Raw genomic sequence first — 17007 nt, 5'->3', positions numbered from 1 at the left:
AAAAAAAAAAAAAAAGAAAAGAAAAAGAAAGGGAAAAAGAGAGAGAGAGAAGGAGGGAGAGAGAGAGCAGACTGCTACATTATTAAGTCTTATGAAAAATAAAGCAACAACTCAGTAAGGGCACTACAGGCATTTCAGTGGGCAACTTCAGTAAATGTGACATTCAGAGGTGATTCTAAGAACATCAGAGAAAGGCTTTACTTGAAGAGTCTGTAAGTGATGCCGGAGAAGGAAGACAGGTAGCGGTCAGTGAGATAACGTGGCGCTCAGAGAGGCTTTATTTCTGAGAGAAAGAAGAGCTGCTGTTATCTCTGGCAGCAAAGGAAAGGAACCAAACTCTGAAAGGTGAAAGTCTAGAGCGAATAAGGGTATGAAGAGGAGATGAAGACATGATTCCTAAAAAAACAAACACTTCAGCAGATCGACTTTATTTTGGCCAGATGCAGCAACTTAAAACCTTTTTAAACAAAGCCCTCTTTTTCTGCTTATAAAAGCCATTTAATATACTCACTAAGAAAACAAAAAATATAAAGAAAATTAAACTACACCAAAAGCTAATCACTTAAATTTTTTAAATAAATGTTTTAGTTTTTTATTTCCAACTGATTTTTAATGCATTCTACGCATCCATATAGTTGTGAAAAACATCATTTAGTTTATATATTTTAAAAGCAAAAATACATGCAGTTTTACGCCCTGCTTTCTTTTAACTTCCCATTATAACGACAATGCCTTGCATAAGAAAATTCATGAGCAAAACGGTGGTAACATATAAAATCTCTACCTGATGCACGTACTCATCCATGCTGGGAGGCATGTCGAAATTGACAACCAGCTTGACGCTGACCAAGTCCAGGCCTCTTCCTAGGACCCCCGTGCTCACGACAACTTCATAGTCTCCTTCAAGTAAACCCTTTCCAAAACAGCAACAAAATTCATTATTGGGGATTTTTCTTGAGTGGTTTTCTGTCGTTGAGATTATCCTTTCTTTTCTCAACACTTTCTCCAACACTGGTGTTGCAATACCTTCACAGTAAGTATAGGTCTTAGTACATCTGAGAGACATATGTAGCTTAAAGGCCTTCCGACCCCAACCCCCAATTTTTTCCAATAATTTATTCAGGCAAACCTTTTCCAAAGGTGAGCTACTCTTTGCCTCAGTCCCAAGTGACCTGATTTCAGAAATGGCGGATTCTGAATGATTAATCTATTTAGTAGACAATCCCTAGGGGACAAGCTTATTGCTCCCAAAACACAGAAGGCTGAGCGAGAGAAACAATTCACTGCACACCGCTGCGTGCCTGAAGTTCTCAGGGTCATTAAAAAACAAAGGTCTGCTTTAAAAAGCAGCAGATAATATGGTATCTCTTGAAAATGAGGCAAAACAGATTTACAGGAAAGAGGAGAAAACAGAACGCTGGGTGTCACCTTCAGTATGTTCTTCCTTTCCGGCTGGGACTTTTCCGAGTGCACAGAGGTGCTTTTCAGACCTGTGATTTTCTGAACGGCCTCGCTCAACAGATCTGCTCCTAGTTTGCAGTCCACAAATACTAACACTGGAGGCTTAAAGAGTTTCTTATCCTGAAACATTAAAAACACATATTTAAAATTACTGCTATAACATAATTTACAATGGGACGTTTTTCTGAGAGCATTAGTATAAGCTAGTTATCAATAGGTTTACCAACACTGCTAAGAAGGAAAAAAGGCACATTCTGTTAAAATGAGTGTTTTCTTTAAAATATGCACAAACAGAAGGCAAACAGTGTACGTCCTTCATGCTTCTGCATCACCTCATGAAAACTGCAGAAATGATTTTAAGTGCAATTTAAAATTTCCAAAATTGTTCGTAAGTCAAAATAAACCATATTTAACTTAATACTGTATCTTTAACAACTACGCTTGTACATACCACCCACTTCACAAATTTCTACTTAAACCAGGTACTGTTAAAAAAATCCTATTTCTCAAGGACAGAACAGCCAAGAAAGAACCTGTCTTTACCTTATATATAAAACTACTAAAAATTTTTGAAACAAAAAAATATTCTTTGGGAATAACCTTGATATTTCAATATCTTTCTATAATAATGCAAAAAAAATCAACCTCGCATCTATACTGCATGTTTTCACAAATAAAAATTTACTTGAACCCTAAAGAATTCTAAAGTAAGCAAAGCAATTTATTATTAAACATCTACAGCAGGTTCCCCTGAAGCTGCATCTAAAAAGCACTCTCTCAAGAACTGTGCAGACTGCTTCTCTGGTGGCCCAGTGGTTAAGAATCCTCCTGCCAAGGCAGGGGACACGGGTTCGAGCCCTGGTCCGGGAAGATCCCACATGCCGCGGAGCAACTAAACCCATGCGCCACAACTACTGAGCCTGCGCTCTAAAGCCTGCGAGCCACAACTACTGAGTCTGTGTGCCACAACCACCGAAGCTCGCTCACCTAGAGCCCGTGCTCCAACGAGAGAAGCCACTGCAATGAGACGCTTGCGCACCGCGACAAAGAGTAGCCCCCGCTCGCCACAACTAGAGAAAGTTTGCGCACAGCAACGAAGACTCAACACAGCCAAAAATAAATAAATAAAATAATAAATAAATTTATTAAAAAAAAAAAAAAAAAAGAACTGTGGAGACTTCCCTGGCGGTCCAGTGGTTAGGACTCCATGCTTTCACTGCGGAAGGCCCGGGTTCAATCCCTGGTCGGGAAACTAAGATCCCACAACCCGTGTGGCCAAAAAAAGCAAAAAAACAAAAAACTGTGAAAAGTGCAATCTACAAAGCAGGGCTGACCGCTTTACCACTCACATTCAAGATTTCAAACAGTTTCTTCTTCTTGGCTGGTTCTTCCACCCATAACACAATCTGGCGCACGTTGGAGCAGGGCAGGTTCTTCTCCCCAGTGATGATTCTCACGGGGTCGCGCAGAAGCTGGCTTGCGAGTTGCTCTATGCTGGCTGGAATTGTGGCCGAAGCCAAAAGGGTCTGACAGTCATGAGGCACATTTTCCAAAACGTCAAGCACTTGCTGTTGAAAGCCCATCTTTAACATGGTATCAGCCTAAACAAAATCATTGTAAAGTTAGTCCTACATGAAAACCCAGGGCCACCCTAGAAAAAAAACGGATACAATTAAGAACGTAAAAAACTTAAAACTCTTTACACGGAAAAATACACCACAATGTCAAAAGCCAAAGGATTAACTGAGAAAAAAATATATTTATATAAAACTACATACTGTGTAACTACGTTTATAACGATATACAAAGATTTTTATTATGGCATTAGTAATAGTGGCCAAAAAACCCCCACCATATACAGCCTAAATATCCAACAGGAGGAGACTTGGTAAGTAAATTATGGTAGATCCATACCATACAACACAGTGCTAGCATGAAAAATGACCAGAAAGCTCTTTATCCCTGCTAGGAGAAAAGAAGCAAAATAGAGAACACTATGTATAACATGAGACCATTTGTGTATATACTCAGGAAAGTTAATTGCTAACTCTGGAGAGAAGACCTGTGAGCTGGGGGGGGGGAACAGTTTTATTCTTCATTTTATAGCTTTTCGCAAAGTTTGATCTTTTTTTTCTTTTCTTTGGCCACACCGTGCAGCATGTGGGATCCCAGTTCCCCAGCCAGGGACTGAACCTGCACCCCCTGCATCAGAAGCCCAGAGTTTTAACCACTGGACCGCCAGGGAAGTTCTTGAATTTTTTTTTTTTTACCATGAACATATATTTATAATAAAATATGATTTTAAATAAACAAAAAAAATTAATTTGGCAGTTTTCACTTCTGTATATACCTCTGCATTGCTGGTTTCTAAAAACAATGAGGGACTTCCCTGGTGGTCCAGTGGTTAAGAATCCGCCTTCCAACACAGGGAACGAGGGTTCAATCCCCGGTCTGGGAACTAAGATCCCAAATGCCACGGGGGCCCGCGTGCCACAACTACTGAGCCCGTGAGCCGCAACTATAGAGCCCACGTGTTCTGGAGCCCGCACACCACAACTACGGAGCCCACACGCTCTGGAGCCTGTGTGCCACAACTAGAGAGAAGCCTGTGCACTACCACGAAAGGTCCCGCGTGCCGCAACTAAGACTCTACGCAGCCAAAAATAAATAAACATTAAAAAAAAATAAAAACAGGGGCTTCCCTGGTGGCGCAGTGGTTGAGAGTCCGCCTGCTGATGCAGGGGACGCGGGTTCGTGCCCCGGTCTGGGAGGATCCCACATGCCGCGGAGCGGCTGGGCCCGTGAGCCATGGCCGCTGAGCCTGCGCGTCCGGAGCCTGTGCTCCGCAACGGGAGAGGCCACAACAGTGAGAGGCCCGCGTGCCGGAAAAAAATAAAATAAAATAAAATAAATAAAAACAATGAATGTATTGCTGAAAAAAATTTTTTTAAGTTTTTAATTTTAAAATAAAGAAAAGTTAAGGCTATCTTGATTTTCAAATATAATCTGGGTGTCTATAATTTTGGAAAATAAGACATTGAATTGTTTTAGTGTCCACTAACGTGCCGTCAGTTAGACTGAAGCTTGATCACTTGTTTTAATATTATTCACTCTATGACATTTAAAAAATATGAAATTATCATGATGGGGTTTGATCCTGGGTTTGATCCTGGCTCTACCTATGACCTCAAGCAAGTTAATGAAGAGCTTTAAGCCTTAGTTTTTCCCTTTATAAATGGAAATGATAATAGTAACTACCTCCTGGGGCTGTGATGAGGATTAATGAGATAAAGTATATAAAGTACCAGCAAGGTCCTTCTCAGTGTTTCAACTAACTAGCAGACAGAGAGAACACACACCCACAGTGTGTCTGCAAACATCCCCACGTGCCTCAGTAATCCCACTAAGCCCCATTCATCTCAGTAGATGGCCTTGCTTCTCCTGGTTCAGAAAAAATAAGACCATGAGAAATAAACTCCTTCAGTTTCTCTTCTCACCCAAACTTCCTGGAAGAGTCCTCCAGCCCTGCGGTCTCCCTCCCCCGCCTCCCCGCCCTCCCCCCACTGTCTGGTCCAGGGCTCACCTCCCGCCCCTCACCGGCTCCTTCAGGTCTTCAATCACTCCCCAGGTGCCACATTCAACAGCCACTTTTAAGTCTTTGTCTAACTCTTTTTAAGATGCAATTATTATTATTATTTTATTTAAAGAGTATACTTCTTTTTTTAAAAAAATATTTATTTACTATTTATTTTTGGTTGTGTTGGGTCTTCGTTTCTGTGCGAGGGCTTTCTCTAGTTGTGGCGAGCAGGGGCCCCTGTTCATCGCGGTGCGCGGGCCTCTCACTATGGCGGCCTCTCTTGTTGCGGAGCACAGGCTCCAGACGCGCAGGCTCAGCAGTTGTGGCTCACGGGCCTAGTTGCTCCGCGGCATGTGGGATCTTTCCGGACCAGGGCTCGAACCTGTGTCCCCTGCATTGGCTGGCAGATTCTCAACCACTGCGCCACCAGGGAAGCCCTATTATTATTTTTAAATACTAGAAGTAATAACGTGCTCACTGTAGAAAACTTGGTAAACAAAACAAAGTAGAGAAAACCAAACTCGCCCATCACCCCACTACCCAGACAGCAGCACCGCCTCACTTACTATCCACGTCCTAACTGTGTCTGGAAACCCTCCCCCTCCCTACAGCCACCACCCTGGCTCAAGCCCTCCCCCTCCCTCCTGGGAACCAGCTTTCTTGCTCAAAGGCTATTCTCCACGTGGAGAATATGAGTCTGAGTATAATACACTCAGGCTTAAAATCCGTTAAGGTTTCCCAGCATCTACAGAATAATGTCTGAATTCTCAAGGCCAGGAGAAAATGAAAAAGAAATACAATGACTATGGTTATTTATGGTTATTTCAATGGGAATATGGGTGTTTTTCCTCCTGTTTCTAACTTCTCTTTAATGTACGTGGATTACTCATAGAATACAGTTGTTATTCAAACTGCAGAATGGGCCATGAAGAGCATTTTTTGAAACCACAAAATAGGACAGAATAAAACATATGAGAATAGAGAAATCACATGTCACAAGGGTATTGTTTCATGAAAGTTCTGTTTCATTTACACACACACACACACACACACACACACACATGCCCCTACCTAAACAATATTCATGACTGGTTCCCATCTAAACTGTACTTTTTGAAAGCCATTATCAATCAGACCTTGGGAAAATCTTACTCTTTCTACACCTCAGTTTCCATTTATAAACCTATTTCCTACCTACCTTAGAGGGATGTTAACAGATTAAAATGTGAGGGAACATGTACTTTAAAAAACCTCTTAGAATTAAAAGCACTACTTAAATTTAAGGTGATTCAAATAGTAGAGCCACTCACAATGAACACAAGGCTACTCTGAAAATCTCAGAGTCCCCGGGGGGAGACGGCACTTGGATACAGAATAAGCATTAATAAGGTAAGAGGTGAACATAGGTGTCCCCTAATTAAACAGCAAACCTGGCCTAATTTTCTGGGGACTGTTCTTGGTGTCACCTGCATTTCTTCACTGCTCGTGATGTCCTTAATCCCAGACAATCTGACGTCCATCTCTGCCACCAAAACTTCACTCCTGAGGGTCCCCAGGCTAAACATTCACTCCACTCAGCAAACCTTAACTCGTAGCCAACGGTGACTGACAGTCCCCATTCGACGGGCATTTACTGGATGCTGGGCACCTTTCAAGGGAGCATGGTGGGAGGTGGGCACCATCGCGACCCCGCTTTACAGATGTGGAAACTGAGGCACATGACACAGTGCCCTACGACGTGGTGGAGCTGGGGTGTGGACTGGGGACCACTGGCTCCAAACCTACGTCATGAACACCAAGCTCAATGCTGTGTGCTTGACGGTGAGGAAACGGAAGGAGACCGTACCTTTCCAGAATTGATGGTCCAGAAGGGAAACTTACTATGTTCGTATCCTTGAAACACGATACAGTTAAATGACAGCACGGCACATCCTGACCAGCACTCCCTCAAGCCCTGGTCTTCCTTCCCTCCCTGGCTCTCCTTTTTCAGACAATTTCTGTACATCAATGAGCCAGTGGGCTGCGTCCCAGGCTCCCTCCGTCTCAACCCACACTCTCTCTCTAGGAAGCTCAACAAGTTCCAGGGCTCTGAGCACCACGGACACGTCAAAGACGGCCCAAACCTCACTCGGGGCCATAACCGCCTCCCTGGACTCAAGTGGTGGAGACTCACTGCCCACTCCGTGGCCCCTGCTGGACCTCAAGGCCCCTGGAATTTAACATGTTCAAAACAGACTGTCTCTCCCACTGCCAGACCCAGTCCTACTCCAGCAGCATCTCGGGAGAGGCACCGTCAGGCACCTGTTTCGTCTCTCATCATCACCCCACCTCCGATCCATCAGCAGCCCCGCAGACCCCGCTGACGTCCGTGCGGACCCCTGACTCCCGCCTCGGCCGACCAGAACCCGCTCACCTCAGGCAATGAGACAGATGCCCGAGGACGTGTCACAGGTGCTCCTCCTTGGCCCAAGCCTCCCGAGACCTCCCATCACTCCAGGAGGGCGCCCGCCCCGGCCCGGCCTCCCCCTCACCCCTCCTGCAAGCCCGTCTCCCTCCCCGGACCTGCCCCACTCGCCACTTGTCCTCACCTGTCCCCCTGTGGCCGGCGGCCCTTCTCCCGCTTGGAGTCCTTCCTCCAGACGGATCTCCGCGTGGCAGCTGCTGCTCTTCAGCCCCCCAGAGGCCCCTCCCACCTGAGGGGCCCCCTCTCCTCGGGCGCCTCTGTCCCGTCACCTTGTGTACACGCCTGTGTCACAGCTCACCTCGGTTTCCATCACATCCTCACAACCAAGAACAAAGGCTAGCACGGGAAAAGCCCTAATGGATTTGATAGATAGATAAGCATTCATTATTCTCAGCACTGTGCGCCAGCAGGTAGTACGGTCCGTATGCTCCAAGCCTCCCTAAAGGTAAGCAGTGCAAACATTCCCGGACTCCACCCCAGACCCACGGAACCAGAGCATCCAAGCACGAGCTCTGGTTCTCCATCTCAGCCACTGGGGAAACGGCAAACAGTGCGCCTGGTCGCGGGGTGGAGCAGGGAACACACTGCAGAAGGACGGTCTGCGCACGGGTCCCCGGAGCAGAGACGAGGGGGCCTAAGGTCTGCAGGGCGGCTCCAGAGGGAAGGTTCTGAGTCACGGACACGGAACAAAGGAAGAGCAGGCGGAGGGGGTGGGAGAGAATCCTCGGGACACGGGGGAGGCGGAGGGTGGCAGCAGATTTTCCTAATCCTAAAGGACTGTCAGACTTCTGGCCTGACCATTCCTGTGTCCGGCCCCCTCCCCCCGCCCCCGAACAGTGGCCCCTCTCCCCAAGGACATCATTTGTTCCCGGTTCCCTCTGGGCTCTCAGACCACCTCTCTGTTCGCTGACTTGTCTTCAGCTGCAGAAGGCAGAGCCTCAGCCCACCCCTCGTCTCTCTCAACTTCCTCCTTAGAGAAGCCAGCACGTCCCGTGGACTCTCACGCATGGGTCTGGTACCTGCCCCTTCATCCAGCACCCACGTGAGATTCCACATCTCCAAAACCAACTCGAGTGTGTCTACCAGGCCCCAGCCCGTCCCCGTGGGCCCTAAATCAAGGCACACCCCACCCACCTTCGTCCTCCTGCGTGTCCGGTCATCACACGACCCGTAAGTGATTCACTGTGACCCTCAGGCGAACCCGATGCCTGCCTCCAGTCCGTCCCCGACCCTCCCCCTTCTTCCGGGCCGATGGCTGGCTTTCTTCTTCCTCCTCTAATTCCCCAGCATGGGCAGCAGACCTCGTAAGCCACCACTTCCCACGTGGCACACCCGCCCGTCTCTCCCGCCGGCCCCGCACACGTGCACTGCCCGACCCGACCGCGTGCACTGACCGACCCGACGGAGTCTGCTCGCCTTAGTCTCTTCACCTGGGACGCTGGATGCATCCTCTAATCTTCTAAATCCTTTTCCCTCTTCCGAGGCTCAGGTCAAGTCCCGTGACCTCTGAGAAGCCAACGCGCCCCCTCTCATTTCTCCTCCTGAACCCTGAGCACATACACGGTCCTACTGACAGCTTGCATCGGGGGAGGGCAAACCTCGGCTCTCGCGACGAATTCAGACCTTCACCTGCTCTTGTGAACAGGGCACCTTGTAGGCTTGGAGGGTGTTTACAGCTTCTTTGTGACGCCACCCATCTCACCCAGGGCTCGTCCCCTGCACCCGAAGAGCACCTCTGTACTGACTTCAGTTTCAGTATGTGACCGATTATGCTGTTGACCGGCTCCTCTCCCTGACCACACAGGAGCCACGTCCCCAGTCACCGAGGAGCTGGGCATCGGTGCACTTCTGCCGGACAGCACTCCTCGGGCACCATCACCTTGAGCGCAGCCCTGGGGTGCCCCGGAAACCTTGTTAATGTAAGAAAACGAAAATGCTCTGAAAAGAGGGGGGCATGAATAAATTCTCTACAAGGATCATCCTCAGGCTCGTAAGACGGGGAGGGGAAACCTAAGGACATGGGCTTATCCACAGGGGAAACCCAGCCACACGTTCAGGGTGGCAGTAAGGACGAGAATTCAATGCAACACATCAGGTCCCCCAAAGGCCGGGCCAGGAAAACGCTGACTTAGCAGCACTTTCTAAAGGACTGGATATTAGTTTACATTTATACGGGACTTTTCAGTGCGAGACGTTTTCACAACCACTACTCTTCCTTGCCACGACTCTGGAAAATGAAATGACTTGCCCAAGGTCTCACAGCAGGCGCAGTACAGGCTCAAACCCCCGTCTTCTGGGTCTTGGCTGTGTTGCGGCCACACCCTCTGCTGTCCCGAGGCGACTCCCTGGTGCCACAGACGCAGGCCAGGTTGCTGTCACTGGTCAGCACTGATCACTGCTGGGTAGGCCCAAGCCTCTGCCTCGTCACAGCCAGCGGAACGAGCACGCAGGCAGGACAGCCGTGCCCCACCCCCCACCCGTCCGGTTGGTACGTGATGGATTATCATCAAATAATAACACTTTTACTTATTAAGCAAGCCCAAAGTATAAAAATGCCTATTTGCTCTATGCAACACAGAAAATCACAACCACAGACGCCTGCGCCCATGTAGAAAAAAATAAGCTCCTCCAACTAAGCGTCATCAGCTACTTCCAAAATTCCCCGAGTTATTTGCCACTGATTCCTTTCTTTCCTTTTTGCAGACAAATGACACCCAGCATGTTTAAAAAAACTTAACACTTGAGAATACAGTATACCTGTTAAGTTTACATTTTCAATCAATTAGGACAAGACAGTGGTGGTTTAATTTTAGTTTAGCTGCAGTGCTACACAAGAATCAGCTTAAGAACCACTACTGCAAATTAAAAAAAAAATCCCTGAATTGTTTTCCTTTGGGAGAGAAAATGCCTGAAAATATACAATGCAATTATATAACCATAATGTGCTTTTCACAGATTATATAAAACTCCGTTTTTAAACACCACTACTTACTTCATCCACTACTACAATTTTTATACCGCCAAGTTCTACAGCGCTCTGCTTTATTATATCCAGAAGTCGCCCAGGAGTTGCTATGATAACCTGAACGAAAGAGAAAAGGCAAATTAGAAAGTTCGATCGCGTTCATTCACTCACATATTCCTTCATTCTACACTTACTGAGTGGCCAATGCATGCCAGACTCTGGTGTAAGTACTCGGCACTCGATGATGAGTAAGTCAGACTTGGTCTCTGCTCTCGTGAAAGTCATGACACTAAGGAAGAAACAGAGCCAACACGTGCTCACAAGAATCACGACAGGGTGTTATCAATGGAGGGATGTACTCAGTGCTGCTAAAACACAAGCCAACACCCACAGGAGTAGTGGGAGTGAGCACGACCGGCAGGTCCAGGGAGACGGAAGGGCATCGTGACCAGTGAGCTTGGAGGCGGGGAGGCTGGCGTGGGTGGAGGGGGGAGAAGGCGGCTGAGGCCTGAGAACCTGGCAGGGCCCACGCTGGGAGGGCCTTACGAGCACGCTCACCGCTATCTGGCTCCGTGAACAAGTGCAAACTCCTTGCCCTCTCTGGGCCTGCTATTTCACTTTTAAATTACGAGGCTGGGTACAATGAACTCTAAGGTCGCTCAAGGGTCTTAACAGTTTTATCATATATTAGCTGAAGTTGTGGTTAAAAGTAGGGGCTTCGTGAAACTTCAGCAGGAATCGTGGCTCCAGCATTTGATAATGGTGTGAGTCTCTGTTTTCCCGTCGTAAGATGGAAATGCTAAAAACTATCGTGGGGATTATATGAGACAGTGTCGGGATAACTCTGGTGGAGTTACAAATGACCTCCTATGTTCAGCTGTACCCACTTTTCCAGTCCACACCCGCACAGTGGTAACATCGCCGCGGAAGATAAAAGGTCTGTATCCCCAGAACACAGGGTTTGGCGTGGGTACTTCAGACATCCACAGATATCAAGTCAATTTTAATTACTTTGACTTGAGTTCACTCCTTCTCTTCCATTTTCCCCTCTGACGGTTTGGAAGTTATCAACTTTTTTTCATTCTTTGAGTGCTTCGCCTTGAATGTCGACAAATCTATAACTTAATATAAAGTTAACCGGCACTTTTAGCTTGTTCTTGAAAGATCCAGGGCGCTGCTTTACCGCGATCGCATCTCGCCTGCCCTTACACGCTGTGGGATGGTATTCACCCCATTATTTTGAAACCACGGCTTGTTCCTGGTCACTGTTCGCTTGGCCTGTGTTTGTTTAGCTTCGCCCACACACTTACTGCCGACTTTGCACCAGCTTCCTTCCACCCCCCACCTTCCTCTCTGGAATCTTCTTTTATCGGCAGAAGGGCTTCCTCCAGAAGTTCCTTTAGATGGTCCACTGGCAATACACTCTCTTGGTTTTGTTTATCTGAGTAGGCCTTCGTCTTGTCCTTACTCTTGAAATATAGCTCTGCCGAGCACACAGACGCTTCAGCTGCTTTTCCTCCCAGAGGGTAGGTGTCTGTGAGTCCTGGCCCGGGCGGCAGGGGGTGCGGCAGCCGGGCGAGGAGGGGTGAGGCCGTGTAGGGCAGAGTCCAGGAAGGAAGGCATCGCTGTGAGGGAGGGACACTGGTGACATGCCGGGGGATGGGGCAGATAAATAACTACATAAAGGATAAGGGATGGCAGGTTTCTCATCGTCAGAGTTACCAACGTGGAAACAGAAAACGTAAAAGGAACCTTGTGATGAATGAGAACTGGAAATATCAACATGAACTCGTGGTCTCGGATAGGCTGAGGTCCCAGAAGCAATGACAGTCCAACAGCAAGGAGCCCAGGTAGAGCCCAGGTCTCGGTTTCTGAAGACTATTCTCCACACCAAAGGAGCCAGGGCTCCGTGGAGAGAGTTCCAGGGCCGAGGCCAGGATAGAACGAGGTAAGTACGGAACATCTTCTTTAGATGGAAAGTAAGAAAGTAGTCAAAGAGTGACAAGGATATGATAAAAGGACACAGAAACCGACTGGAAGGTGCTTCCACTGGTCAAACAGATTATACCCCTGTAAAAAAAACAGGGAACCATGAGTCCGTACTGATACAAAAAAGTAAATAAGTGGAAAGTTTGGGGAAGCTCAATAAATTTACAACCTGAAAGTACTCCCCTTAAAATACTTATTCAACACAAAGGGTACAAACTCTACAGTTTTAACTTGACAGATAAAAGCACCAGTAAAAGGACAAATTGAAACTGTGTGCCATCTAAAAGGATATAATGAAAAGAAAAGCATCTCTTCTGTGATGTTCTGTTAAAGAACTAAATTCAAGACCCATAACCTGAATCTAATGAGTTCAGGGCTGTTCGTCCAAGTAAGCGGCTTATAATCCTTAAACAGTGCCAAGATCCTGAGAAAAAAGGAAAGATCGGTTCCAAACTGAAGACACTGAGAGAGACATGACAGCTACAAGCAACGAAAGACTCTGAACTTGATGGAAAAAAGCTGATGGGACAACTAGCAAAACCTGAGTGGGGTCGGAAGCCGTGACACCAATGTTAATGCATCCCAACAGACCAGCGTGAATTTCCTGGGTCTATAACTGGATTGTGATGATGAAGGACAATGTCCTTGTTTGTAGGAATCACGCTCTAAAGTGTATCAGCCACGATCCTGAGGTAAGGCCCACCTTTCGGAGATTCACCTTCTCAGCCGTGAAAGAGGGGGTACGCCACCCCACCTCCCAGAGCAAACGCAATGATTAAAGGTGGTAATGGCTGTGAGAACATCCAACAGCGTTGGGAAAACAAAAGGCACCTCCTGGCCTTCCCCACAGAAAACGAACTTTAAAATTAAGGCTCACTTGGCAAGACTTTAAAGGCCACCTAAAATCACACTCTGAAGTTCCTCAGGGGGCGAAAACCCTTAGTCCCTGCATTGCTTAGGTCCTCTGCAAAGGCGTTCGGTCCAGGGAGCCCACCTGAACCCGCTGGCGCAAGCGATGGAGCTGCGGGGGGGCGGGCAGGCCCCCCACCAGGAGCGCGGTCCTCATGCGGGGCAGGCCGCTCACCAGTTCCTTGGCCTGGCGCTCTATCTGGATGGCCAGCTCCCGCGTGGGCGTGAGGATGAGCGCGGATGGCATCTTGCTCTGCAGAGATGTGAAACACACCGGCAGTGAGCCCTGCTGCTGTGGACGCAAGCCTCAAGGCAGCCCCAGTGGTCCCATCAGCCCACCGGCCTTCTGCTCAACTGCAGAATCCTCCAAAGCCAGCATAAACTGCACCCATTTCTCACATAACACAGACAGACAATGGAAGACCCCACCATCAGGACCAGGGAGAGGCGTCTGCCTCAATCAAGGCGGGAAAACTGAAGCTTGGCTTCCCATCGACTGGCCTGTGCGACCTCCAGCCAGCCTCCTCGGAAGAGAAACCTGCTGGTTGCCCTGAAGATCTGGGTGAAGGCTGGCATCCTACCCTCGATTTCCCCTCAGCGCTCTTGTAGATTCACTTCTTTCTTTGTCAGGAGACCTTACTTATACAAACATTCTATTTTGGTCTTCTGGTGAGTGTCGTCTATATTTTGAAAATCTAGTCTTTTATTTTTTTCTCACATTATCTTCTACTACGCTTTAGCGTTCCAAAATTTCCTCTATCTCTTCTCCCATCGCCTACATTTCTCACTCCTTTCCCCCCTTGCCATCCTCCAAACCTCACAAACTCCCTAGTACTTGGCAAATAATTACTCAAAACGTGTGTTAAACTAATTATGTGCAGGAGTGCTTATAAACCAATGAGTAAGGCAAGGTGGTATCATTTTAAGATGAAACGCAGGTCACGCTTAGCGGTATATTTTGAAACTCTACAATAGTGTTCTGACTTTGGTATCACGTTTTTCAAAACACAAAATCGAAGCAGGCTAGATTGACACAAAAATCACAGCTCACCTGGTCAGCAGGATTTTCGCCCCAAACCCAAAGCCTGTTCCTTGAATAGAAAATGTGTTAAAAAGACAACACTTTGTAAGGAAAGCAATTTTTTAGACCTTCAATGAAGAGACTGGTTCAATATAATAAAATTTAGTTCCAGTGACTAAAGATCTAAGTACTTGGTTTCAGTTTACAATTTTAACGTAGTTGAGAATGACACTTGGTAAACACCTTGACTGTTCTTGAGGCTCATACAGGTGAGCTCTACCTTACCTGAAACAGAGCTCGCATGATGACGGGAAGCAGGAAGGCGGCCGTCTTCCCAGAGCCGGTGTCCGCGCTGGCCAGCACGTCTCGGCCCAGAAGCCCCAGGGGGACCATCTGCATCTGGATGGGGGTGGGGACCTCGTACCCCGAGGTCTTCAGGTTGAGGTTTAAGGCCTCAGGGAAGCCGCAATGCTCAAAGTCAATGATGGGCCTGGGGACGCCTGGCCCTTGAACCACGATTCCCAGCTGCCGTCTGAGGTTTTCAATCTGGTCCTCCCGAAGGTTCGAGATGAAGGCGTGCTCGGTGTAGACATACGAAGCAGGATGTGGAGCCCCTGGCTCAGAACCCGCTTTCTGTGGACCGCCCGGCGCTAACGGCGCCTCCGCTCCGCGCACCTGCAGAAGGTGTTTTGCTTTACACTCCAGGCTACACACGTCTTCATCCGTCTCATTGCAGATGTACTCTCCGTAGCGCCCGCATACCACGCACACCGGCTCCCCGGGCTCGGCCTGGCGCTGCGTTTTGGAGAAGGACTTCACCGGCTCTTCGAGGAGATCGCTGTCCTGCGCCTGTTGCCCAGGTCCAGCCAGACCCCCCTCAGGCACCTGGTTGGCAGGCCCGGGGAGAGGGCACGGCTGGGCGCCGTGATGCGCCGCTAGTGCAGCTTCTTTGGTACCCGAGGCATCATCGGCTGGACCATCCCCGCCCGCACCCAGCTGGGGGTCTTCTGCTTCTGGTTTGACTTTCTTGGCTGCACAACTTCTACCATCATCGTTAGCATTCCGCCTGACTTTCAGGGATCTTGGAACGAACATCCTTCAATATTCTGTGGAAGAAATTATACACTGAGATTTATTTTACTCTCAATAAAGTCACAGATAAAGAACCCTAAGTTCATCATATCCCCAGGTTTTGCTTCAAAAGAACAAAGGAGGCGATGCTCCCATCAAGCTTCCCTTCCGCCCCCGCCCGAGTCCGCCGGGTGAGGACAGTTCTGTCTGCATACACTGCACACGGCTTCACACCACTGACCTCCGTCTGTGGACTGACTTGCACTTTGACATACCAGACATCACAGAAATTCTGGGGTAAATCCTTCTGTTACACGTTCACAAACGAAAACACAAAAAGAAAAAGGTCTACTTCACAACTGGAGTCTTTAAAACGAAGCCACAAGATCACTAGTAATACGTGTGCAGCAGTTACTAGGTTCCAAGGTCAGAGCTGAGCGCGAAGTACACACGCGTGTTCTCTTACGTGGGGTCAGTTCTCACGGGGGACTCAGCACCTGGAGGCTTAGGGACTTGAAGCTCACACCTTCTCAGCGTGTGCAAGCCTTCAACCACAGCGCTTCCTATTTACAATCAAACAGGTTTTTGCAAAATGACAGCGTTTGGTAAACAGGCTTTAACCTAATTTGGGGGCTGCCAAATATGCTAAGAAATATTTTTCTCAAAACAAAAATTCTTAGGATACATTGCCAGATTCCATTTTTCCAGAAAAACTCCAACGAAATTACAAGTGAAGACCTAGGGTTACCACCTCAAGTCCCCGAAAAGGTCAAGGGGGTGGGGGTGGGGGGCGGCTGCACTCGAGAGGGAGGAGCTCGAAACGCAGGTCCCCGCGACGGAACAGAGGCGGAGCTGGCGGGGCTGCAGACGCGTTGCTCCAGTTCGCGCCAACGCCCCTCCCCTCCCCCTGGGCGTCGTCCCTCCCCCCGACGTCAACCCCCTCGTGCGTCGCCCGCTCCACCGCGGCTCCGCACGCAGAGGCGCGTGACGTCATGGCGCTGCCATGGCCCGGGCGGAGCGCGCTGGGCACGAGGCCGGAGGTGGGGGCGGTGACAGGGAGTGGGGGAGGGGACTGCGCAGGGGTCCGTCCCGCCGCCGCGGCTCGGCGCCCGGGTCCCGCACGAGAGTAGTAGGACGGGAGGCAGGCCCGAGCCGTGGGGCCGGGGGCACGCTCACCCGCGCGGACTGCGGCCGCGTCCGCTCCCTCTCGGGGCGGCTCCCCCTTGAGGCGCTGGGCCGGGCTTCCGGCCGATGAGCCCGGCCACGCGGCCACCCTGCAGCTGGGGAACCGTGCGGAGCGCAGATTCCACTTTTCCGGCTTTTGGGATGCGCCGCTGCGCGCGGGGAAGGCGGGGCCCGACGGAGAGGCCGGAAGGGAGGGGGCGGGGGCGGGCAGTTCCGCGCGTTTTCCACGCCCCTTTCCCGGCTTCCGGCTGGTTGTAAATCCCGGAGACTGGTTGAAGCGGGCGGGTTCCGTGGGGAGGGCGGATGTTGGGATCCTCCTGGAAAAATTCGCGTAATCTAGTGGGCGGGGCTGGAGGAAAAGAGTC

General features: G+C 49.1%; 1 protein-coding gene across 2 annotated transcripts in view; it reads right to left on the bottom strand.

Annotated features, from left to right (window-relative positions):
- The window catches only part of DDX59 (DEAD-box helicase 59), a 21578-nt gene extending 4769 nt beyond the window's left edge, over positions 1–16809 (bottom strand). The window contains exons 1-7 of one of the 2 annotated variants that reach the window (XM_029231049.1): positions 16634–16809; positions 14672–15492; positions 13451–13618; positions 10495–10584; positions 2811–3062; positions 1429–1581; positions 785–913 (exon numbers count right to left, since the gene is read on the bottom strand). In XM_029231049.1, coding sequence (XP_029086882.1) covers positions 785–913; positions 1429–1581; positions 2811–3062; positions 10495–10584; positions 13451–13618; positions 14672–15481 — 1602 coding nt within the window. In that variant the 5' untranslated portion in view covers positions 15482–15492; positions 16634–16809. Of the gene's footprint in view, positions 1–784; positions 914–1428; positions 1582–2810; positions 3063–10494; positions 10585–13450; positions 13619–14671; positions 15493–15954; positions 15994–16633 lie in introns of those variants that run through there. The other variant, XM_029231050.1, reaches the window with a different exon arrangement.
- Between the last annotated feature and the right edge of the window lie 198 nt (positions 16810–17007).

The sequence above is a fragment of the Monodon monoceros genome, unplaced genomic scaffold (assembly GCF_005190385.1).
Source record: "Monodon monoceros isolate NGI ecotype Baffin Bay Population unplaced genomic scaffold, NGI_Narwhal_1 Super_Scaffold_18, whole genome shotgun sequence".
NCBI classification, from domain to species: domain Eukaryota; kingdom Metazoa; phylum Chordata; class Mammalia; order Artiodactyla; family Monodontidae; genus Monodon; species Monodon monoceros.
Note: the sequence above shows the minus strand (reverse complement) of the source record. Positions and strands in the feature narration are given on the sequence as shown.